Genomic DNA, 24,627 nt, shown 5'->3' on the forward strand with positions numbered 1-24,627 from the left:
TCCAGGCCACGGCTCACAAGTGTTAGATCACCAGCCCCACTCATTCACTCACACTGCACAAACAGACTCCAGTGAGCACAGCGGATCTCACCCAGGGTCCCTGAGCAGCAGGCTGTCTTGTACCTCAAACACCAGCACCCCTAGCCCTCCCTGAACTTGCTCTTGTAACAACTAACACATCCATTCTCACCGCCCAGGCCTTCCACCAACTCTAACCAACCTGCCAGCTCTCTGCCCAAATCCCTCCTGGGGCAGCACAACAAAAGCCCAACAAAATCCAGGCGTTTAACCAACTCTACCTGTTCTCCTGCAACCACAGCCCCACCCCAGGCCTCCACTCCCACCAGATCAGAGGGAGGCTCTCAGCCCCCACAGATACGGGGTAACAGCGGAGGGGTCAAGGGTGACTTCCGGAGGCCCTGCAAGGAAGATTTATGGGTGCGCTGGTTTAGCAAGGGGTTCCCGTCCGTCCCCAGGCGGGCCAGAGCCTCAGGCAGGACTGCTGTGTTTCAGGGCTCCCATGTGACCCGGTGGCCTGGCATCTACTTGCTCCAGTGGCAAATGCACAGCCCCCCTGGCAATGTGGCCTGCAGCCTCCCAGGTGTGGAGGACGTCCTGACGGCCCTGCACAGCCCTGGCCCCAAGTGCAAACTCCTCTACTACTACGAGGTGCTGGCGTCTGAGGACTTCAGGTAGGAGGGGCTGGAGTAGGGAACCTGGGCAGGAAGGGCCCCCTCCTCCTCTCCAGGCCAGGCCCACAGCGCTTCTGAGGCCCCTTCCTTCTGGGCTGGGGGACACTGGATTCATCTTCCCTACTTGCCTTTGAGCTTATCCAGGGGTGGGGCCCCAGCATTGGTATTGTTAAAATTCTCCAGTGGTTCAGCACCTGTGTGAGCAATCAGATCCAACACTGTGTCCAAATGCTGCTTCAGCTGCAGAACCTCCCCTTCAAATGAAACTCTGGACAGAAGCCCAACATACCAGATTGACTGCTGGGGGAAGGGGAGCCCAAGGCCCTCCTATTTGGAACTCCTCTCACTCCTAGAAACCCATAAAACAGGGTTGGACTGTTCTAGAACATTCTAGAATAGTGTCTCGCAGATACATCTCCCCAAGTGTTGCTTTCAGAGAGGCAGGAAGTGTAGTGGTTAGGACCTCCAGCACTCTCTGGTTGCTGTGTGACCTCAGGTAAGCCACTTAAGTGTCTGAGCCTTAGCCTCCCCATCTGTTAAATAGGGACTGCTGAAACCCCTACATCATGGGGTTGTCATCAGGAAGAAATGGTTGGGGGAAGCCTGCCCTTCACTAAGGCATACAGTAAGCACTTGATAGCAAAAATGAAGCAGAGGGTGAGGAGATGGAGCAGGCAGTGTCTTCAAGGCTTTACATTTTATCTTTTAAAAACAAATGTGATTTTGCATCCTGCTTCATGACATATCTCTGTTAGTTTCCGTTTTTCTTTTCTTTTTTAAGTAGGCTCCACGCCCAGCGTGGAGGCCAACATGGGGCTTGAACTCATGACCGTGAGATCAAGACCTGAGCTGAGATCCAGAGTTGGACACTTAACCAGCTGAGCCACCCAGGCGCCCCTCTGTTAGTTTCCTTCTAAAAATAATGCTTTATATTCTTTACCATGGAGTCAAATTGAGGCTCCAGGAGGGTGTCGCATCTGCATCCATATGCCAGGTGGAGCTCCAAGTACCCTAAGGGCACATGCAGCCCAATGTGAGAGATACTGGGCCAGTGTCTTTACTCCAAAGAGAGCCCCACAGCATGGGAGGGCTGGTGATTTCCTCTTTGGGAAGCAGCTTGTTTTGGCCACTGGGCACCAGTGCAGGGGACAGACATTGTAGACACTAGCACCTGGGGGCTGCTGCCTCCAGGAGGGCAGGTGGAGGCTGAAGGGTGGGCCAGATGCTGCTTGCCAGCCTGTCTGGTCTGGTCCATGTGGGGGAACCTTGCTGCCCTGAGCTTCAAGAGCTCACAGAGAACCAGGTCAAGGGCTAGTCCCTGGCTGTCCTCAGTAGGCAGGCATTGGGCGGACCCTGGGGGACCAGACACACAGGGTCTGCCATCATGGAGCATGAGGCCACATGATCACACCTGTACGTAATTATGAACAGCAGTGGATGCCACGAAGGTACTCCAATCTGGGGTCCTTGCCCAGGGTCACACAGCTAGGAGGTGCCAGAGGTCTCAGCACAGGGTGTTGTCAGAGCACAGGACAAGGGGCCTGGCATAGGGTGGGCAGGAGGTATGGGGGAGTTACCTGGGAAGTGACATTGGAGTTGAGACCTAGGTGGTGTGCACACAAATCACCTGGTGGGGGTTAGGGGGGTGTTGTCAGAATGCAGACTGGAGCTCTGGGGCAGCAGAGAGTCTTCAGCTCTAAGGAGCTGCAGGAGGCTTGGCGGTGCTGGCACCCTCTGGGCCATGCTAGATCTCCAGGTCAAGGAAGCCCCTGAATGGTATGTGGCAGGCTGGGATCTTTGTCGGGGTTGGGGGGGCGGTGGGCAGGAAAATGGGTGGAGCCTCGTTTCTCACCGTAACTTCACTTGCTTTTCCCTCTGCACTTGCCCTCTGTGCCTGGGGTGGTTACCAGCCTTGTGGAAAGAACCCTGGGGCCTCATTTGCAGCATCACCAGCTTTTCCACTGCTGTGTGGGCCCCAGGGCTGTGTCACCACCAGAAGGTAATGTGCGTGCGACGCCTTTCCTCCCCAGGGGCTCCATGTCCAGCCTGGAATCCTGCACCAGCGGCTTCTCCCAGCTCAGCACCACCACCTCCTCCTCTTCTGGCCAGTCCCACAGCAGCCCCCTGGTCTCCAGATAGCTGGGACTGAGCCCTGTGGGGCAGCCCGCTTGCCTCCCATGTCTGCAAGTGTCCACGGGGTCTGGGACTATGTGGGTTGCAGCCCTGTGTCTGGACACTAAGTTGGGGCATCCGGAGCCAATGGCAATGATCCAGCTCGTGCACTCTTGAGGATGCAAAGACAGAACGATCTCCTTTGCACTTCACATAAGGAAAACCAAGGAGTGGGTGGGCCACCTTTGGGTCGGCCTGGTCTGGGAGCTCAGGGATGTCATCAGGCTCAGCATCCCCTCCACCTCTGGCTCTGCTTTCGCTGGAATAGCCTCCTTCTCAGGTGCCCTCCCCATGCAGGGGACCCCATCACCATTAGGCTCAGCGGAAGAGAACCTCTGTCTCCCAAAGTTCCATCCAAGCTCCCAGAACGGAGTTTAATCAGCCTGCCTGGGTCCCACACTGGTCCCTGAACCAATCACAGTTCCCAGGGAAGAGAACACTGATTGGCCAGCAGCAGGGTCCTGTGTCCAATCTGGACCAATCACCATATGGGGATGGGGATGGGGTTTCAGTGATTGGTCCACCTGGACCACATGCCTGTTCCTGAAGCCAACCACCTGGTTTGAAAAGCATAAGCAGGTTGCCTCTAGGAATACTGGGGTACCCCACAAGAGGGAAAGGACGCTGGGTAGGCAGAAATGACCGTTTTTGCATCTGATTCCATAGCAATGCCCTGTGTCCCAAGACATGCATGGTGAGCAGTTATATGAGTTACAGGCTCCACTTTCTGTGGGGAGCAGCCCAGCTGGACCTGAAATCCATTGTCCCAGCACTTGGCTAGGAAGTCAACCTGACCACCACCGACTTGAGGAGGGTGGAGAGGCCCAGGCAGTGATGAAATGGCTCTGTCTGTCTTTAAACTCCTCTGGAGGTCCTTCCCCCCACCGCCCCCCACCTTGGAGCTGTTTAATTATGACTTTTTTTTGGTTGTAAGTCACAGAGACCCACACAAAAGGGTAACCAGTCATCATCACATGCAACTGGCCAGTCCAGGAGTTCTTGCTTCAGGTAAGGCTGGATCCAGGATCTCAACATGGCATCAGGACTCCCCTATGGGGAGGAGGAGGTTGTGACTTTGTTTTGTCCACCCTAGGGCAAATCTGACCCCTGGAACCAGCTTCAGTATTGACAGACTATTCTCTCATAGCCTTGCTTACAGCTGGGGGTCATCTCTGGTCAACACCCAGAGTCACTGCGTCTTGCCCAAGGGCTAGGCTTACAGCCATGGGGTTCATGCTTCCATGCAGTCTCGGCATGATGGAGCAAGGAAAGCAAGGACTTCCTTGCACACCAACCTCACCTCCAAACCTAGAGCAGAGGGAAGGAGATACCTTCTCAGAGACATCCTTCTCCCTGCAGGGAGGGAGTCTCATCCATCTCTGTTTGCTCCTCAGGTATAGGAACAAAATCCAAAACTGCATCCTGCATCAAGGTGTGTGTGCACATGAGGGAGAGAGGTAGGGGGAGACTGAAAACGTTCTCAAAGCTAATTGCTCCCATGTCACTGGACATTTATCACTGAGGAATCTGAGATATTTTCACCAGTCTTTAGATGAGTTTCTAGCTTGCCTCTAAAACCCAGGTGTGCCCTAGAAGCATCTGCCAGGGGTAAGCTGCCCTGGCACTCCCTACACGTTAATTATCTAGGACTAGCACCAGGGAAGGATGGAGAAACCTTTCCTTGACTTGGGGTTCTACATGGCTTGACAATTGGAACCTGGATCTGCTGTGAACAGTCCAGCCTGGACAAAAGGGATGAGCTTCAGGCCTCAGTTCTCCCCTTGAAAGCTCATTCTTTCTCCCTTGGGAAAACTCCAGCTCAAACTGGCTTAAACAACAAAGGGAATTCCCTGGGTCCTGTAACTGGGATGGCTAAGGGCTTGCTTGCTGCAGGTATGGCTGGATCCAGGAGCACAGTGTCCTTAGGCTCATGTGCTCATCCTCTCAACCTCACCCAGGCCTCCTAGCTCTGTATCTCTTCTCACACTGGTCTCATCCTCTCCTCCACCTCGTGGGAAAGGTGTCTGTCAGCAGCCCCAAGCCTACAACCATAGGGCTCACAATCTCTAAGGTTGAGAGAATTCTCTTTCCGTATCAGATCCCACAGAATGCTCTGGCTGGCCCTGTTGAGTAGTGTGCTCGTTCCTACAGATGCACTGGCCAAGGGGCTGTGGGTCCTGTGATTGCCATTTCCTCCAGAAGCAGCAGTGGGATAGGAGAAAGCAGATCACCCCAGGACAAGAGAAGCTGGGTCACAGAAACAGCAAACAGCCATGGTGGCATCTGCCGCAGTCCCCCCTTCCCTTGCTGGAGGTTTCTGGGGTCCAAGCTGGAGCTTCATCAATCAATAGGTCTTTCCTACCTTTGGGAGGTGTGAAATTAAAAATCCGAGGAAGGGCTGCCAAGTTCCTGGCTTCTGTATTTCCCTAGACCCCAGGGTTGGAAGCTCCTTGGCTTGGTTTCTTTCTCCCTCTTGTGCATTAACCTGTTGTGACCAGAACAGAAACAACCCACACGCAAAAGGATCCTGCCCATGCGCTGTGTTTAGGAGGTTGGGTCTTAGAATTTAGACGGGGTGGGGTTCAAACCCCAGCCGCCTTTTCACTAGCTGTGTAACCTCCAGCAGGTGACTTAACTCCCCTGTGCCTCAGTTTCCTCATCTGTAAAATGGGGATGTGCCTACCTCATTCACTGGGTTGTCGTGGGACAAGTGAGAGCAGCTGTAGAGTCCACAACCCCAGTGCCCAGCACACAGAAAGCACATGATAAACATCAGAGGTTATCCTGATGATTTAAGGCTTCTCAACCAAACACTCCAGACTCCTTCCTGAGGATGCCCGCCTGTCACTGTTTCTCATAGAACAGAAGGCTCAGCACCATGAGCATCCAGAGGAAAGTGGGTGTCGGGATATAATTTCCCTCTTACTTTCCCTTTTAGAAACTGCTTGCATTTTCTGAGCAAACCCACTAATCCGGAAGAGCATCATTCAGAGTGGTATTTCCTCCAACTAGCTAGAGAATGTTCTCTCTACAGGCTGAAATATGGGGATTCTGAGAACTTTTATCCCCCATCCTGCACTCCGGAATTGCTCTGCCTGTAAAACAAATTGTTCGACAAGAATACTATAATTCTGTTCCACATACTCTATTTCAACCAGTAAAACATGATGTTCCTTGTTTGCCTGATCATTTGCTCCAACCAAAAGCATTAAACGTTTTAGATTTGGATATACCTCAACTGCCTACTTCCTAAACCCTGGAGGTTTCCCTGGGCTTGTTCAAGAGTTACTCCGCTGTTTATAAGACTCAAAAGCATTTTCACAGGGGCGGTATCACCTTCAAGGGGTTGCGAGTTGGTTCTTTGGGGAAAGGGGGCACATAAAAAAAAATCACATTTTTATATATAAAGCACAGATACACGGTAGTAGTTCTCTAGGGCTGCCGTAACAAATTCCCACAAACTTGGTAGCCTAAAACAACCGGAACTGATTCCCTCACAGTTCTGGAGGCCAGAAGTCTGAGATGGAGGTGTTTGCAGGTGTCCCCTCCTAACACTAGGGGAGGATCCTTCCTGCCTCTTTCGAGCTTCTGGAGTCTCCCGGAGCTCCTTGGCTTGTGGCTACATTGCTCCTGTCCCTGCCTGTCTTCACATGGCTTATTCTCTGTGTGTCTCCTGTCTTATAAGGACACCAGTCACTGGATTTAGGGTTCACTCTAAATCTCATATGATTTCAGCTTGAGATCCTTAACTAATTACATCTGCAAAGACTACTTTCAAAGAAAGTCACATTCTAAGGTTCTGTGTGGACGTTAATTCCGGGGGAGGGGGATGCTATTCAAACGATTGGCATATGCATAGGGTGCATACACAGATATATGCGTAGTTTATCAGTGGTATTAAATGCAGATCCCCGGGCCCACTCAGCACTGCTGACTTGGAATCTTGAGGGTGGGTTTCTGGATTCTACTTGCCAGGTATCCAGGTGAAGGTTGAGGACCCTGCCATCCATATTTCTGGGTCACTCTGCCCTGTTCCCTGGGGTTTGACCTATGTCCTAGCGTTATGTCCAAGGACAGCCATAGTCCTGAGTTTGGGGGTGGGGTGGGGGCCCTGTCCAGGGCACTATCTGTCCTTCCTGTGAGCTTCCTTGGGACACAGAGCAGGGGTCCTGCCATGCACATCATGCGGTTCTGAAAAGGCTCTCTTGTTTTGGAGCAGAAGGCCAAGGACTGTCACTTGGGGGAGCAGAGGAGGTGTGGTTCTTTGTGTGACTGCTCTAGGGCTCCCTATCCACACTGGCTTTGGTTACCCAGCCCCACCCAACACATACAAATGAGGGAGAGGAAGCAGCCCTTGCCTGCTTTGGTACAGTGTGTGCATTCATTCTCTGGGACTTTTCCATGGATTTCTCTGCAACTGTGGGTAAGAGCTCTCAAAGGACCAGCCAGCATGTGGTGGCTGTTGAGAAAGACAGAGGTCCCTGGGACAGGCCAACTAGGATCAGGTCTGAGCCATGAGTTATTGCTGACGTCTGTCCTGGGCAGAATCGCCTCCCCAGAAGCCTCCTGGGGTTTGAGGGGCCCAGAGAGGGCAAGTCACACTAGGGCTCCTTTGTGGCCCAGAGGCTGCCTCTGGGACCAGTTCTTCCTCTGAGGCCAGGGCCCAGGTCCAAAGCAGACTGCTGGGGTCTCCATGGAGGCAGGTCTCAGAGCACTAGCTGCTGTTGGAGTTTGGGCAGGGCCTGGAAAGAGTCGGAAGGAAAAGTGCCAGGTAGCTCTCAGGGACATGAAAGGCGGCTGTGGCTTTCAAACTTCTCTTCAGACCATTTCCCCCTCTCCCCACTTCAGTGCCTCCCCTCCCCCACCAAGGCATTCCCAAGGAACGGGGGTCCCCAAAAAGCATAACTTGAAACCTCTGACTTAAGAGTTTCCTGGAGCCCAAAGTTTTCTGAGACACAGACCCCTTTGCAAATCCAAGGAAAGCTTTGGGCATCACACTGGAATGTTCCCGTATCAGGGCTCCTAAGAGCCTTGGAAAGCCCACCCATTAAGCCCAGGATTGAACCTTTTTCTGGGGACTTTCCTGATGCTCAAGTTTTATAAAGAGCATCCCAACAGCCTCTTGTTACCATGGCAACAGGACTCTGGAGGTTCCAAGTCAGGCCACCAAGACATCTGGTCCACATTCTGTGCCCAGGGGTCTTCCATCACTACCACAAGGTGGGGAGGGGATTCTTGCACCACAATAATTAGTTCATATTAATCCCTGACTACCAACCCCAAAGCTTGATGACGAGCTCTTGTATATATGTGTCAACACGAGTCCCTACCCACCACCAGAGGTAAGTGTCAGAATCTCAAAACACCTTTCTGCCGCTGCTCCATGCCCCATCCGCAAGTGCCCGAGTCCAAAATGTGCCTCTCCTCGAACAGTATGAGTGTTAGACTCTGTGGGTTACCAGAGACCTCAAATCCAACACAAAGTGCCTCAAGCAAAAATGGGGATTTACTGGTCCGTGTAATTGGTCCAAGAATGCTACCGGCTTCAGGTACAGTTAGATCCAGGGGCTTAAATGATGTCCCCCTTTTGTCTTGATTTGGTTCTTCTCCACATTGGCTTCACTCTCCTTCTCCATGTAGCCCACACCCTGGCAGGTGGACAATCTCAGCAAAGTGTTTTTCCCCAAATTCCAGGGTGGGCTCTGGTGAACCAATTGGGACAGGGGACTATCTCCGACCCATTTATTCATGCCATCTGGTACTTGAAGAGATGGTACCAGCCAAACCAGAGGGATGAAGAATGGGGGAGAGGTAGTGTCCTAAACGCAATGGGAGGGAGGCTCATGGCCGTGGCTCTCAGTGTCCTGCGCACCTTCGCGGGGCATTCTCATTACCACCAGGAGGCGTCTGGATGCAAGAAACTGCAAGTTTTTGGTGGCTACCTCTGGTTGCTGAAGTATACTCAGCCTCTGTGTAGGGCAGGCTAGACAAGCCAAGGAGTTAACCCCCAGGAGAAGCCTCCACCCCACAATGACAGCATGTTGGCTGACAAACACCCCACCAGAGGCAAAACCCCAAGATGTTCTCTGCATTCTCCCAGAGACCCCAGGCGATGGAGCCTGGCTGCCCACAGTGGGGAGCTGCTCACTAATGCACTGTGTACTGGCTGCCTTTCCTTCCCTACCTCACTTCCCTGCCCCCCCACCAGGGCTTCTTGGGGTCACCTCCCAAATAAACTACTTGCCCTCACATCCTTATCTCAGGTTCTGCTGCTGGAAGGGATCCAGCCAAAGACAGGGCATTTACTAAAAAAAGAGGGCCTGGGTGTTGGGCAGGCATGATAGATATCCCTATACAAACAAGGGAGGGTGAATTATCCTAGTCGTCGGACCAGGGACCCTTCCAGCACACCATGATGGACCCTCTTGAGCTCCCTCCGGCCTGAAATCCACCAGACCCATGCACAGCACCTTAACCTCCCAGCTCAGCTGCCAGCCCAGCCAAGGACAGACAGAGATGCCCTCTGCAGAGCTCAGAGCTCCCAGGACAAGGGTTTCTACAGCCCATTGCCTCAGAACCCCTGAAGGTGCTCCCTGTAGATTCCCAGGCCCCCTGCCCCTGAGATTCTGATTCGATGGGCCTGGGACAGGATCTGGACCTCTGCATAATACAACGTTCCTGGGGAATACACTCTGACCTGCAGCCGGGCTCAGGAACTGTGTCTCAGGAATATGCCAACATGATTCAATGGTGTCTGGGAAGTCCTCCCAGCTCTTGTCACTACTTGCTACCCTTGAACACTGGGAGCAAAACATCAAAGCAGCCCAGGGACCAGCTGTTCAGTACAAGAGAGCAAAACACAGAATGAGACTTCCAGGTGGAGTTGAAAACAAGGTCCCTGGAGGAACATGTGAACTTGGTTGTTTCCATTTCTGGAAGGAGGAATTACAACGTGAAGTGTTTGCCTAGTTCCTTGGATAAGCAGCCGCCCTCAAGTTCCTGGACATGCTGTGAACGCCACCTCTCCCTTCCCTCCAACCTGGGTCACAGGCCCAGAAAAGGGGTCGAGTTAGGAAGTAGAAATGACAGGCGCCTGGCCGTGGGTAGCGTGAACTTCGGGTGATGGTTCACTAGGTGTAGGATCAACTATGCCCAAGGATACCAACAACTTGGCCTGTGGCTCCCACTGCAGGACCAAAACACAGCACCCTGGAGGGACTATCACAGGCTGGCTCAGCGGCTCTCAACTTCAGGGGGAGAGACAGAAAGACATGCAGACCCACAGACACATTCCTGCAGGAACTTGGGAGTCTGGGAAACTGGCCTGTGACATTTCACTTCTCAGAACCAAATTCTTCCTTTCTGAAGTGAAACTGGGCCAGCAGGGCAGCAGACAGACTGCAGGATGGGCTTGATTAGCCTCCTGGACCCAGGCCTCTTTGCAGCTCCTCTCACTATGGGGTGGAGTGTGTGTCCCTTCACCTTGAATCTGGGGGTCCTGGGGACCAGCTGACAGAACTCGGTGGAAGTGAGGTCACGCCAGTTCTGAGCCAAAGCTTCAAAAGGCCTTGCATGCTTCTCTTCCAGGATCCCCGTCCCCACCTGGATCCCAAGCCTGAACCAGCCTCCTGGACGATGAGGCACCAGGGGGAGCTACATCATCAGCTGTGGCCATCTCAGACCAGCCCATCCCAGTGGGCCCATTAGCTGTTGCAGACATACCAGTGAGCTCAGCTGAGATCACTGACCCCAGCCCACATCAACAGAATCACCTAGTTGACCCTAGAATCACAAAAAATAATTATTTTTCAGAAGAAGCAGTACCTGGTCGTTGTTTTAAGCACCCAAGTTTTGGACTAGTTATGGAGTACGAGATAGCTAATAAGTTACACCGTGTCTTAGCCTGCTCAAGCTCCTGTGACTAATACCATACACTGGGCAGCTTATAAACAACAGACATCTATTTCTCATAGTTCTGGAGGCTCAAAGTCCAAGATCAAGGTGCTGGCAAATTCAGTTCTTGGTGAGGGCCCACATCTTGGCTTGTAGTCAGTTGCCAGCTTGCTGCCTGTCCACACGGCCTCCTCTCTGTGCGTGTGTGGAGTGGGTGTTCTCCCGTCTCTTCCCCTTGCAAGAGCGCTAATCCCATCATGAGGGAACCACCCTCACAACCTCAACGAAAACTAATTAAACCAAAGGCCCCACCTCCTCATACTATCACCTGGGTGGGGGGGAAGGGGAGAGGGTTAGGGCTTCAACATAGGAATCTTGGGGGGTGGGGGACACATTCAGTTCGTAACGTGCACGAGTCTCTTTGAGGACCTGCCAAGAGCGACAGGACCTCCCTCATCTCTCATCCCAAAGATCTGCTAAGCACAGTGTAACATACATTCATGGGGAGGTGGGGCTACCAGGCACTTCCTGAAGACACTTCACGGCCACGGGTTATAAACTCAGATACTCACAGGGATGGCAGGCCACAGACCGCTGGGGGCTCCGATGACCTGGAGAAGGCAGGCCCAGACAGGGACTGCGGATTCTCATCTCTGACAAGTCATTGCCCTGGAGGGGCATTGGCAGGGGCTGCGGGCTCGCCCTCTTTTAAAAAGAAATCAGAAATCTGATATTGTTTCCTCTCTTGACTTTTAAACGCTGGTAACTACTTTAAATTCCATTAAGTCATGGTGCGGACTAAACCTTGTCCTTTCAAAACATGGTCCAGGCCCCCCGGTCTCAGCTTCACCTGGGAGCTCGTTAGCGATTCAGAATCTTGTACCCCACCCCGGGCCAGGATCTGCATTTTAACAAGATCTCCAGGTGACTTGTGTACACCACAAAGGGAGAAACCCTGGATCAAAGAAAGAGATCAGGGAGCTGGATGTGCTCTGGGCTGCCTGTTTATGACCCCGGATTCAGGTGAAGCAACCCCACCCGTTAAGACCTAGGTACACCCAGAAATCCACAATTCAGGCTTCAGATGCCACCCGGGGGCTCCTTTAATTACATCAATTTATTCAAGTGATAAAAAGCCTCTCTTGGCGGCAGGATACCAAAATAGAAAGCTTGTAAACATGATTTCATCCCCCCCTTCTAAGGAGCTTCCTGTGACAGGAAATAAGAGTTCTAATTGGCAAATTCTGTGATGAGGTCTGTACAAAAGGGTCCCATGACACAGCCCTCATCTCTGTAATCCATCCCTATCCAGGGGGGCTGGCTGGACCCTGCCATTTGGTCATGGTGCGGTCACGGTGCATTCCATCGCTAGCGGCCTGGGCCTCGGGAGGCCGGAGGCTCTTTGGCAGCGGGAGGCCCTCGGGAGGCCTCACAGGCAGCAGACACAGGCAGGCAGGGAAGGACGCAGTCTCTCTCTGGGGAGCACGGTATTGCTAGGGTTGCATGTGTCACGGCAGGCGACCAGGTGAGGGCCCGGGGCCAGCTGAGGGGCTGAGGCACAGGTGCTGTCAGAAGCTTCGGCTGGCACGGGGGCTGAGATCACCCAGATGATCAGCGGCCTTGAAATTTCCCTTGCAGAAATCAGACCGTGTCGAAACGAGCCTTCAGAGCAGGCTGGAGGCTTCAGTCCTTAAAGGGGCTGTGGGCATCACCCGGCTGTTCCTTCTCCGTGGCCAGGAGCTCCCCATTCATCTCCTGCAGTGGGTGGTAAACGTAGGCCCCATCCAGGTGCCGGCTCCGTTCTGCTCTTGAGCCAAGGAGCAAGGACACGTTCACCACTGTGCTGATCAGCAGAAGGAAAACTAGGCCCAGGGTGAGGGCTAGCCAGGTGGTCCTGGGTGCAGAAGAGAAAACCTCAACAAGGGTTTGTTGGGCAGTGCTGTTGGGCAGGAGGGGAAGGGTTTCCCTCCCTCCCTCCCACACAACAGTGGCAGTGTTGGGGGCCTCCAGACACACATTCGGGGAGCAGTAGTGAGTCACTATGTGGCATGCAGGCCAGCCCTGCCACATCTCCTGATATTTCAAGAGAAACCACAAATTTTTTTTTTTTAACATGACTGTTACTGATTTTCAGATGTTGCTAATAAATCTTAAATTTTTTTTTAAATTCTGCAGGCCAAATAAAATACACTTGGGGATCTAATGATGCCCCAAGAGGCATCAGTTTGCATCCTGGTCTCCAGGGGATGTTCCAGAAACCTCAAAGCAGATAGAGCAGGGAAAACTGCACCCCTTCCTCCCTCCTGCAGAGCTGGTGGGGTCTTTCAATGATCCTTGTTTTTCCTCCTTCATGTGAATCTTTGGCTGAAGCCCTCAACACAAAAGCGGACACAAGCATATTGCTGGGGGCGGGGGCATGCTCGTCAGCCCCCCATGGCTCCCTTTCCCTGCCCGGCAGCTGTCAATGGGATCCAGGTCTGCACTGGGGAGGAGGGGCTCAAAGTCTCACACCTGAGGAGCCTGAACTTAAGACGGGGGGCAGGGCACTCCCGGAAGCTACTGTCCCTGCTCTGGGTGCATTTTCAAAGCACGTTGCCAAGGGTTTTCTTCATGTGTGGTTCTGGGCCTTCAGAGCCTCACCCCAGGCTCACTGAGTCAGGACCTCCAGGAGGGACCTGGGATCTGCATTATTAATGATGAGACTGTCCTCTAGGACATCGCCAGGAACTTTTCACTCATACCCACACCTGATTCCCACCTCCAACGGGGGTGAGGCTGGGCTGGCACCCAGGGCTGGGCCATGAGGTGAGAACTACAAGAAAAGAAGTTCTCAAAGCGGGGTCTCCCTACCAGCAGCATTAGCATCACCTGGGATAGCACTGGAAATGCAGATTCTCAGGCTGCACCCCAGACCTACTGAAGCAGAAACTCCAGAGAAAGGACCCAGCAATCTCTTTCAGTACCCCCTACCAAAGGTCAAGTTTGAGACCCACTGCACTAGAAAACAGAGATAAAGCCCACCACAAGGAGCACATAGTGGTACTTGAGAAATGATGTGAGTTCCTTGGGGCTTGGCACTTCTGTACCAGGCACCAGGTACTGAGAAAATAAGTTGCGAGTCTCACAGGGAAAGGAGTCCGATGCCCTGCCCCCTCGACTCCCACTGGGGCGGTGACCAGGGTTCTTCTCCCCATCTCCCAGGGCCACTTCGGTGTCTGTGAGCATCAGCTATGAGCATCTCCCTGTGCTTACATTGGAGAAATGTCACCTGGGTGCCCTGCTACCACCTTCTAGCCTTGCTGAGTCCCTGAGCAGAGGCCATACCTCGCAGGTGGAGGGAGGGGGGATTTCCTCCCATCCCCACCCCAAGTCCCACCAAATCTCCTACCCGGTGAGAAGGGACAGTTCTCCTGTTCTTAGGGTGGTCTTGGATGGCTGGAGACACTGCTTCACTGTAAACGACCAGAGAGAGGCTGACACACTGGGAGGGGAGGGGTGTGCCCCCTCCTGCCCCCCCAGGGGCCTGGGAGGAGCCATACCTTGGGAGAGGATGCTGTTAAGGGCTGGTGCCTGGGCCAGGCTGCAGTTGCCAGTCTGGGGGTCACAGGGACACTGGTGCTCACACTCGCAAGGCCTTTGGCAGCCTGGCCCGTGCCAGCCGAGAGGACACTCTGTGGAGAGGAGGAAGAAGTGGAGGCCTCAGTGGCAGGGCCTCTCTCTGCACGGACGGAATGGGCCCCAGGTGTGTGCAGAGCTGGGCTGAAGCAGAAGTGCCCCCTGGGGTCCCCCCAGGCTAGACCCTGGAGGTGCCCCTGGCGCTTCCTCCCAGCTGGCTTGGGGCCCATCTAGCTTACCCTGCCCACAGGTGTCTCCGGTGAAGCCAGGAGGACAGGTGCAGGTCCCTCGGACCGGGTCACAGGCAGCTCCATTCTGACACTGGCACTTCATGGCACAGGCCTCCCCGAAGGACCCGTTGCTGCAAGCTGGCATGGGGAAAGGGGAGTCATTTCAAAATCCAGCCCCGCCCCGCCTAGGCGAGGGCCAACAAGACAGCAAACAACTCTGTCACACCAAGTGGCCCCGTAGATTCACATATGCTTCCAACAGAAAGTTATGGAGAATCCACTTCAAGGCAGGCCCTGAGGCTGAGTCCTCCTGGAGCTTCCTGTCTAGATGGGCAGGTGGCCAGTGAGCCAGAAAGCAGACGTGGACGTACAGGTGGGGACAAGTGCGGCAGCAGCAGACCGCTGGAGGGGGTGGGGTAGGCAGGCCCCTGGGGACAGGGCAGTTAAGCTGGGGTTTGGGGGAGCAGAGCTGGGTCAGTGAGTCAGGGAGGGGCTGCAGCACCTGGCAGGTCAGGCTGAGGGGTTTATTCCTTTCACTTACTCAAAAGAAGCCCTGAAGGATTTGAAACTGTGGATGGCTGCAGGGGGTTGAACTGTGTCCCCCCAAAAGAATATTGTGTCCTAATCCTCAGAATCTGTGAACATGACCGCATTTGGACACGGAGTCTTTGCAGATACTATTAAGTGAAGATCTTAAGAGATGAGGGCACCTGGATTTAGAGTGGGCCCTAAATCCAATGACCTGGGGTCTGTGTAAGGGAATGGAGAGATAGACACACAGGGGCAAGGCCATGCGAAGACGGAGGCGGAGAGCGGAGTGACGTGGCCACAGGCCAAGGAACACCTGGAGCCACCGGGAGCTGGAAGGAGCAGGAAGGAGCCTCCCCTAGACCCTTGAGAGGGAGTGCGGGCCCTGCAGACACCTTGATTTTGCAGTTCTGGCCTCCTGAACTGCGACAGCGTAAGTTTGTGGAATTTGTTGTGGCTGCTGCAGGAGACTAATGCAGTGATTTACAGTCAGGCAAGAGCAAGAAACAGGAGGGGGTAAAGGCAGCTGCCACGCTCCCCTCTCCCTATGGGGCCAGGGGTGGGGAAGCACTGGCCTGGTGGCTTTTACCTTCACCGCAGCTGGACCCCGTCCAACCAGCTTCGCAGCGGCAGCCATCTGCCAAGAGAAGACCAAGGAGGCCAGGTGAGGGGCCCAGGCAGGGCCGGGCAGTGAGGGCTGGGAGCCCCAGGCACAGCTGCCGCCCCAGAGACCCCACTCACTCTCTGTGCAAAGCCCGTGCTGGCTGCAGTTGGAGGGGCCACAGTCCAGCTTGTTGCAGGCCGCGCCCTGCCAGAAGCGCCCCGTGCACTGGCAGCGCCCCTCCACGCAGGTCCCGTGGCCACTGCAATCAGGCGGCTGGCAGCGGGGCTCGTGCACACATACCACAGTAGACACGCGGCGTGGGCAGCGCCACATGTTGTCCTGGCTGCGGGGGGGGGGGGGGAGAGGGACACGGTGTGTGAAGGCACTGACCATCCCCAGCGGACCCCTCCTATCCCCTATTACAGCCCCCGAGGGCTGCCTCTCTCTCCATTGCCCCTTCCTCAGCCTTTTACAGGTTCTTCTCACCCTGACAATCTCTTCCAACCCCAGGGTCTTTGCATATGCTGTTCTCACTGCCCAGAAGGTTCTCCTGGCCCTGCCTCGCCACCTTCTCAACCTTCAGATCTCAGCTCAGGTTCCATTATGCTCAGAGAGGTCTTTCCTGACCTATCAATCCCCTTTTCTTGGTGTGGGTGGTACTGGTACAGCATGTATGATTCAACTCTCTTCCTGTAAGCACTGAGAGGCAGGGATCATGGCTCTCCTGCTCACGGCTGAATCCTCAGGGCCTGGCACATAGTAGGTGCTCAATATTTGTTGAATGAGACAGGTGAGGACAGGCCTGGATTTAGACCTCAAGAAGGGGGCTCTGGCATGCTTACCAGTGATCTGATGGGTAACTGGCCAAGGTCCCGTTGAGCACGAAGGTGGCGGAGCCCCCTCCATCCAGGTTGATGGCGTTGACCACATCCTGTTTCAGCAAGAACTCTGCCATCTCCCACAGGTTAATGCTGAAGCACAAGAGCATTAATGTTGACCGTGTCCACTGCATTTCCGGTTTAACTGATCTTACTTTCCATGGTAGAGAGTATCATGCCCACTGTGGCAGACAAATTTCTAAATGGGCTTCCCCCAAAAATGTCCCATCTTAATCCCTGGAAGCTGTGAATATAATGAGAGATCACTCCCATGACTGTGTTATCTTACATGGCTCAGCTGTCCACAAGTGGGGACAGTGTCCTGGATTATCTGGGTGGGCCCAAAGGAATCACAAGAGCTCTTAAAAGCAGACTTTCCCTGTCTGGTGGCAGAATGTGAAGTGAGAGAGACTGCAAATACAAAGGGGATGAAGGGACTGGACACATATTTGCTGGCTTGAAGATGGGGAGGGTAATATGCATGGGAAGGAATGTGGGCAGCCTGAAGGAGCTGAGGGTCCCCTGGCCAACAACCAGCAAGGAAATACAGACTTCGGTCCTACAACCATGAGGTATTGCATCCTGCCAACAACCCGAATGAGCTAAGAGGATTCTTGCTCTGAAGCTCCAGATGAGAGCCCTGCCTGGCAAACGGCTTGATTTTGTCCATGATTTGAGCCCTCCAGACTTCTGACCTACAGAACTGTGATCTAACAAATGAGTGCTGTTTGTGCTTGTTTGTTACACAGCAATAGCAAACTAACACACTCTCTTTACAGAGGAAGAAACTGTGGCTCAGAGAGGTTGAGCAACTTGTCTGTGGCCACAGAGCTAGCAGATGGCAGAGCTGGGACTGGAACAGAGGTCTTCTCCCTGCTAACTTTGTAATTACTTCCTATCACCCTATCCGGGGCTCAGGAGAGTGGAGGCCTAAGTTGGGGAGACTGAGAGGAAGTGTGTAGGGGATGATGAGTTCTCAGAAGTGAGACAGATTGGGGCGCCTGGGTGGCTCAGTTGTTAAGCGTCTGCCTTTGGCTCAGGTCATGATCCCAGAGTCCTGGGATCGAGCCCCGCATCGGGCCCCCTGCTCCGCGGGAGGCCTGCTTCTCCTTCTCCCACTCCCCCAGCTTGTGCTCCCTCTCTCGCTGTGTCTCTCTCTGTCAAATAAATAAAATCTTAAAAAAAAAAAAAAAAAAAGAAGTGAGACAGATCTAGGGACTGTTTTGCATGGGAAGGCAGGGGACAAATGGACGTGAACATCCCCAGGGAAGAGCTGGGAGTCCGATGGCCAGCTGTCAGTGGGCTGAAGTTCCTCAAAGCAGGGCTCAGCCCAGGCGTGGCCTTCCCAGTTCCTGGCACTCACCCCCGCTGTTCCGTCTGCCCGTCTACGTGGAAGAGCACCAGCTGCCCTTTCCGGTCGTGTCCCACAGCTGTCCTTGCTGACATCACGTTCACAAATTTGCTAAAAGAACCTAAAAGAGAAGAAGCCTGGCTGATTACCTGCCCTTTGAGAAGACTCCTGGGCTCTGCCTGTTATTTTTGGCTAGTCCAATGCCACTCTCCACCTCCCGTTCCACACCATCCAGTGTCTCACTTAGACGTGTATCGTCCTGCCTCCCCTCTGCCCCATCCCACTCAGTCTCCACATAGCGGCCAGATGACCCTTCTCAGGTGTAAATTAAGTGACATCAGCCTCCAGGGGAAAGCCCTCTGATGACTTCCATGGTTCATCAGCCCAACATGGCCGCCCTGGCCTGCTTCTCCTACCTCATCTGTGGGGGCTCCTCTCTCACCACCCTGCAGCCACTTTCTGCTTTAGGGCTTCTGCACCTTCTGCTCCCTCTGGCTGGACTGTGCTTCTCCTCAGCTCTTCCTGTGGTTTGCTCTTTCCAATCTAGGGCACCTCCTCAGTGAGGCCTCCCTTGACTGCTCGGTCTAAAACAGCCATTTCCACATCAGGGCCATAGCATCCCTTCCCACACCAGTACTCCACATCCCAGAGGTTCTCAAACTGAATTACCCAAGGGATTTGTTAAAACACACAGGTTTGGGCCTTACCCCCAGGGATTCGGGATTCTGATTCACAGCTCCTTTCTTCCACCCAACTTTATTTTCCCCCAACTTTATTTTCTTTCTTAGCACTTGCCACTTCCTTTCGGTAAATTACATATCTATTTTCTTTCTTATGTATTCCCCAAGAGCAGGGACCTCATTTGTTGATCCCCTGTACCTTGAATAGTACTTGCTCAAAGACTTAAGAATAGCTTCCCCCACCAGCCCAGAGGTCCTGGTTCTCAACAAGACTATGCCACACCCCGCCCCCAAACCTGTTTCCTGTGTCTCATCACACTCAGCCGCCTGGCTTTCATTGATGTACACACTTCCATTGCGGATGAGCCACACGACCCCACTCAGCAGCTGCACAAATGGATTTTCAGTGTCCAGCACCTCCTCTTCAGACAGGTACCTGGACACAGAAAAGGCATGAGATTCACTCACCAGCAGGGGCAACTGCAGGTAGTAGGGTTCCCTCCTACCTCCCCTCCTCAGGTTGGCTGCTTGACTCCTCCTGGTGTCCCAGGAACCATCCTGGTCCTGAGTGCAGCCTTTGTAAACAGTCTATGCATCACAGTTAATAATTCATCTAATACAAACGATTCTCAACAGATTTCAAGTTCATCTCTGGCCTTCAACCTCCTAGGCCATCACTCTAGCCAAACTACCACCTGATGCCTACTGACAACTCCGTGACTGGTCTCCTTGCTTCTACTCTGGTCCCTCCAACCCAGCCTCCACCCAGGATTAGAGCATGTTTTTATTCTTATTTTTTTTTAAAGACTTTATTTATTTGAGAAAGAGAGTGAGAGCGAGAGAGAGAGAGCACGAACAGGGACAGAGGGAGAGGGAGGAGCAGACTCTCCTGCTGAGCAGGAAGCCTGACTCGGGGCTCGATCCCAGGACCCTGAGATCACCACCGGACCTGAAGGCAGACACTTAACCAACTGAGCCACCCAAGCGCCCCTAGAGCATGTTTTTAAATAACCAAAGTCAGTCCTGTCATCCCCTGATACTCTGTTCCTTCCTTCAGTCACTCACACACACCAAACCCCTGTGCATCTCTGAGCCTTAGCACTTGCTGTTCCTTCTGACTGTAGTGCTCTTCCTCCAGTTCTGGCCTTGGCTAACTTGTGATTAATCATCAGGTCTCAACCCAGAGGTCACCTTCTGAGACAGGCCTTTCCTATTCACCCTACCTAAAATCTACACTCCATTTACACTGGTTATCCCTGTTCCTCGCTTCTTTACATGCATGCAATCTAAATTTATCTTAATCATTTCCCTGGCTTTTATTTATTTTTCCTAGTAATGGGAGGGGTCCGTGAAGACAAAGGCTGTCTGCTTGTTCACTGCTATATCCCCAATGCGCAGCACATTGCCTGACACAAAGCAAGCGCTCAGTGATACTGGGAAATGAACTGCAATGAAAGTATTACTATCCCCATTCTGCAGAACAGAAACGGAGGCTCAGCTTTGTCAGGTGACTTGAACCCAGCACCACGGCTACAACCCAAATCTCAGGTCCTCTGCCCTCGACAGTCACGAGGCTCCCTGCCTCCTCACCCGGTGACCAGGGTCCCGTCGCGGCGGATCCCGAACTGCGCGTTCTGCAGCCCCCCGGCGCTGCTCACCCGGCGCCCGTCGCTCACCACGTTGCCCAGGCACTCGCCCGTGTCCATGCGGAAGAAGCCGCCGTTCTGGGCGACCCTGCAGCCGGCCGCCCGCGCTGTATCCTCCACGGTGGCGCGGCGCCTCGAAGCGCAGCCGCCGGACCCACCTGGCTCCAGGACCGAGAAGGTCCGCAGGGGCTCTGCCACACGCGTCAGATGGCCAGGCACCGCGCGGTCCGTGAAGTGCGAAACGAAGGTGCGCACCGCCGGGCCGCGGGTGCCGGGGGTCGCCGTGGTAGGTGGCCAGCTCTCGTGCTCGCGGCTGCCGGCGCGCACCCTTGAGCAGTCCCGGGCAGAGCGCGCGCGCGCGCGGGAGTATGGCAGCAGCAAATCGTCGTCGCGGGAGGCCCTGCGGGGACAGGGCGGCCGTGAGCTCGGAGGGCTGTGTCCCGGGCGGAGTACCCCCCGAACCAGGCTCACCCCTCCAGACCTTTACTCACCCCGAGTCGAGGCCGCTGGTCGCCTCCCGGAGGAAGCCAAGCAGCGCAAGGAGGAAGAGAAGCCAGCGACCCATGGAGGCCGCCATGTTGGAACCAGGTCTCCGATCACGTGGGATTGCCCCACGTGACTCAAGGTTTTTGGTGGCCGATTTCAACCGGAACAGAATTGCTTAGACTCCTTTGGATATCGCGAGATCTTGTCCTATAATTTAAAGTCTTCAGAAGGTGAGTGTAGCTGGGTTGGTGGTGGGGGCAATGTTTCGTGTTGATATAATTTCAAACTTACCGGAGGTTCTGGAGGTTCTAAGAGTAATGTAAAGAACTCCCATATACCTTTTACCTATATTTACTAATTAACTTTTGTTCCGTTTAGTTTATTATTTCAACTTCATTCGCATACTCCACCCCACCCACCAACCATTTGCAACCAAGTTGCAGACATCGGGATCCTTCACCTCAGTACTTTATATATCTTTTACGAACAAGGACATCTTCCTACATAACCACAGGCTAAGTAAAATTAAGACGTTTTACATTGATAGAGTTTATTAACTAATCCGCAGAAAATTTGCCAATTTTCTATATAATGTCCTTTTTTTTATAAAGACAGCTTTTTTTTTTTTTTTAATATTTATTTATTTGACAGAGAGAGACACAGCGAGAGAAGGAACACAAGCAGGGTGCGTGGGAGAGGGAGAAGCAGGCTTCCCACAGAGCAGGGAGTCCCATGCGGGGCTCGATCCCAGGACACTGGGACCACGACCAGAGCCGAAGGCAGATGCTTAACGACTGAGCCACCCAGGCGCCCCATGTATAATGTCCTTTACAGCTATTTTCCCCACATCCAGGGTCCAATCCAGGAATTGCATTTCTTGTCATGTCTCTGTGGTGTCCCTGAATCTGGAACAGTTTCTTAGCCTTGGTCTCTTATGACCTTTGATATAGTTTTGAATGTAGGTGAGGTCTGGAGCTGATGGCCAAGAAAGAATTCTTGAGACGTCTTTGGTGCAAAAAGGTGGTTTTATTAAAGCAGGGGGACAGGACCTGAGGGCAGAAAGAGCTGCTGCCCTGGGGTTGTGAGGAATGGCTGATTATATACTTGAGAGTTGGGGGAGGTTAAGGGAGGTGTCCAAAAGCACTTTCATATGCTAAAGAAGACTTTCAGGATACTGGAGGCCTTGCGACTTAGTCAAGCTAAGGTTGTTTGTCCCTGTAGCAAAGCATTAACATTAACAGTTGGGAGTTTCTGGAGTAAGGTCACACTTTTCCCACCTGGAGTCCAGGGAGGAGGCTCGGGTGGGAGGTGGGGAGGGTGTTGTGGGATCTCAGCTTGTGCTTTGTCCTCAGCTTGCCTTTTGCTTCCTCATCATATTGATGTGAAGGGATGATGTCTTTCTAATCTTTACATCCAGGCTGCAAAAAGTCTTTAGCAAACAAGCCCAGACCTGCGACCAGCTTCCCTGTCCCCGGAAGTCCTCTTTTTCTCTATGTCAACTGGGAGATGTAGGTACAGGCAGTCTCTATAAAGAGTTCTGACCTTCGGTCTCCTCCCAACTTTGTCACTCCTTTGACAAAACACGTAACAAACACATAATATCTAAGTGCCTAAGTCCCATGGAAATTCTCCATTTGCTGAGCAGCCTATTAATTAAACAAGGAGGCCATTAGATTGATGTGGCTTTATGCCATGGCTGCTATTAAAAGACAAAAGTCAACTGAGTAAATTTAAAGATTAAATTGACTTTATTCAGCGAATTAGGCAGCATCCCATCTAGCAAATAGAAAGAAGCTCCAAAGAGCTGTGCAAAATGAAAGGCTTTCATAGGCAGAAAGGGAGTGAGACAGAGTGGATTGTTTCAGGCAAAGTCACCTTCCTTTGAGGGAAGGACAAGGGCCTTTGGTGCAGATGACTTTACTAGTGCTGACTAGGTAACTGACTGGTTAAAGGTTTCATTCCTGAAAGAGTCTGAAACTGTAGTTAAGTCAGATATTAAGTCTTGGTTGGCTGACATGGGGCTTGGCATATGTTACTTCATTTGGGCCCTGTTGTCTCTCTTTTTTACTTTTTTAAAAAAACGAATCTCTCCACACAATGTGGGGCTTGAACTCAGAACCCTGAGATCAAAGAGTTGCATGCTCTCTGACTGAGCCGGTCAGGCACCCGTCTTTTTTTTTTTTTTAACACTGCCTACAGAAGCAAACCAAGGTGTGCACTAATGAGGGCACTTGATGTAACGAGCATTGGGTGTTGTATGCAAATGATGAATCACTAAATTCTATCCCTGAAACTAATATAGTATATGTTAACTAAATTGAATTTAAATAATTAAAAAAAAAGAAGAAGCAAACCAAAACCTAAGCCTGTAAATGCCTCAAGGTTATGAAATCAAAATGCTAAGGGTGACCAATTGCAAACAGCTTTAACTAACAGCCAACTAGGCATTAAGCTATAGGCAATCAATTTCCTTTCTTCACTTTCTCACTTTATCAGTAGAGATCTTTCCCCTGGCTCATATCCACTTCAATTTGGTACTGCCCAATTCGAATTGATTTTTGCTCAAACTCTTAGTTAAAAATTTTAACATGCCTTGGTTTATCTTTCTAAGCCCAAACCCACAGTTCTAGCCATACCAGCTAACTAACTCAGTGCTTTCTCCTCTGCTCACATTTACCCTTCGTTAGGTGCCTTTGTCTTCTCTCAGCTTCCTTATTTGGGTTCCACAGTCATTTGTAGATTGAACAGATTGAGCTCCTCCTATGTGCTAGATGCTGATGAAACAGACAGACCAGTCCTGCCCTTGCAGAGACAGACACTAAACAACCCAAGTGTGGTAAGAAGCAGGATGGAGAAAGAAGGGGAGTGGCAGGGAACGCCTCTCTAAGCCCATTTAGGCTGAGACATGAGGGATAGGAAAAGGGATAGCTGTGGGAGCTCAGGGGCCAGAGCCTTGCAGGACATGGCTGCAGCCCATTGACCAGGACCTGAGGCAGGCAGAGTATAGCATTTCTCCAGGAAGCCCCCAACTATCTTCATGTTAACGCCTTACTAGAAGGAAAAACAACTTTAACTCAGGAATAGTCAGGCCTCCAGTGTCCTGTAAATCTTTAGCATATGAAAGTGCTTTTGGACACCTCCCTTTGTCCTTACCTCCCCCACTTCCAAGTATATAATCAGCCATTCCTCACAACTCTGGTGCAGCCCCTCTTTCTGCCCACGGGTCCTGTCCCTGTGCTTTAATAAAACCACCTTTTTGCACCAAAGACGTCTCAAGAGTTCTTTCTTGGCCGTCGGCTCCAGACCTCACGAACATTCCAAAATGACGTCACTGTCAGTTTGTCGGTTGAGGGAATGAATACCATGTCCAGGCCGTGCACCCAGTCTTTCCCATCACAGGTGCAATCTGCTTGATTATAACTGTTTCTTTCTTTCTTTCTTTCTTTTTTTTAAGATTTTATTTATTTATTTGAGAGAGAGAGAGAGCACAAGAGGGGAGAGCGGGAGAGGGAGAAGCAGACTCCCCGCTGAGCAGGGAGCCCGATGCGGGACTTGATCCCGAGACTCCAGGATCATGACCTGAGCTGAAGGCAGTTGCTTAACCAACTGAGCCACCCAGGCGCCCCTGTTTCTTTTTTTAAATTTCATTTTATTTATTTATTTTTTTTTTTTAAAGATTTTATTTATTTATTTGAGAGACAGAGAATGAGAGACAGAGAGCACGAGAGGGAAGGGGATCAGAGGGAGAAGCAGACCCCCCGCTGAGCAGGGAGCCCGATGCGGGACTCGATCCCGGGACTCCAGGATCATGACCCGAGCTGAAGGCAGTCGCTCAACCAACTGAGCCACCCA

General features: G+C 52.5%; 2 protein-coding genes across 3 annotated transcripts in view; one reads left to right on the forward strand and one right to left on the reverse strand.

Annotated features, from left to right (window-relative positions):
• SEC14L5 (SEC14 like lipid binding 5) overlaps positions 1-2,831 on the forward strand; it is a 35,636-nt gene extending 32,805 nt beyond the window's left edge. Inside the window, exons 14-15 of the mRNA XM_021698251.1 lie at positions 514-692; positions 2,723-2,831. Coding sequence (XP_021553926.1) covers positions 514-692; positions 2,723-2,831 — 288 coding nt within the window. The remainder of the gene's footprint in view (positions 1-513; positions 693-2,722) is intronic.
• A 9,067-nt stretch (positions 2,832-11,898) lies between these two features.
• NAGPA (N-acetylglucosamine-1-phosphodiester alpha-N-acetylglucosaminidase) lies at positions 11,899-20,878 on the reverse strand. Of its 2 annotated transcripts, XM_021698202.1 has the most exons (11): positions 20,781-20,878; positions 20,234-20,689; positions 18,940-19,079; positions 17,976-18,084; positions 16,577-16,705; positions 15,872-16,077; positions 15,720-15,767; positions 14,612-14,740; positions 14,297-14,428; positions 14,146-14,209; positions 11,899-12,651 (listed from the first exon to the last, which is right to left on the reverse strand). In XM_021698202.1, the coding sequence occupies exons 1-11, from the start codon at positions 20,864-20,866 to the stop codon at positions 12,441-12,443; spliced, it is 1,710 nt and encodes a 569-aa protein (XP_021553877.1). In that variant the 5' UTR covers positions 20,867-20,878; the 3' UTR covers positions 11,899-12,440. The 2 variants fall into 2 exon arrangements, with proteins under 2 accessions (XP_021553877.1, XP_044770999.1); XM_044915064.1 differs by lacking the exon at positions 14,612-14,740 and having other exon boundaries at positions 14,146-14,204; positions 14,322-14,428.
• Between the last annotated feature and the right edge of the window lie 3,749 nt (positions 20,879-24,627).

This window comes from Neomonachus schauinslandi, chromosome 5 (assembly GCF_002201575.2).
Source record: "Neomonachus schauinslandi chromosome 5, ASM220157v2, whole genome shotgun sequence".
NCBI classification, from domain to species: domain Eukaryota; kingdom Metazoa; phylum Chordata; class Mammalia; order Carnivora; family Phocidae; genus Neomonachus; species Neomonachus schauinslandi.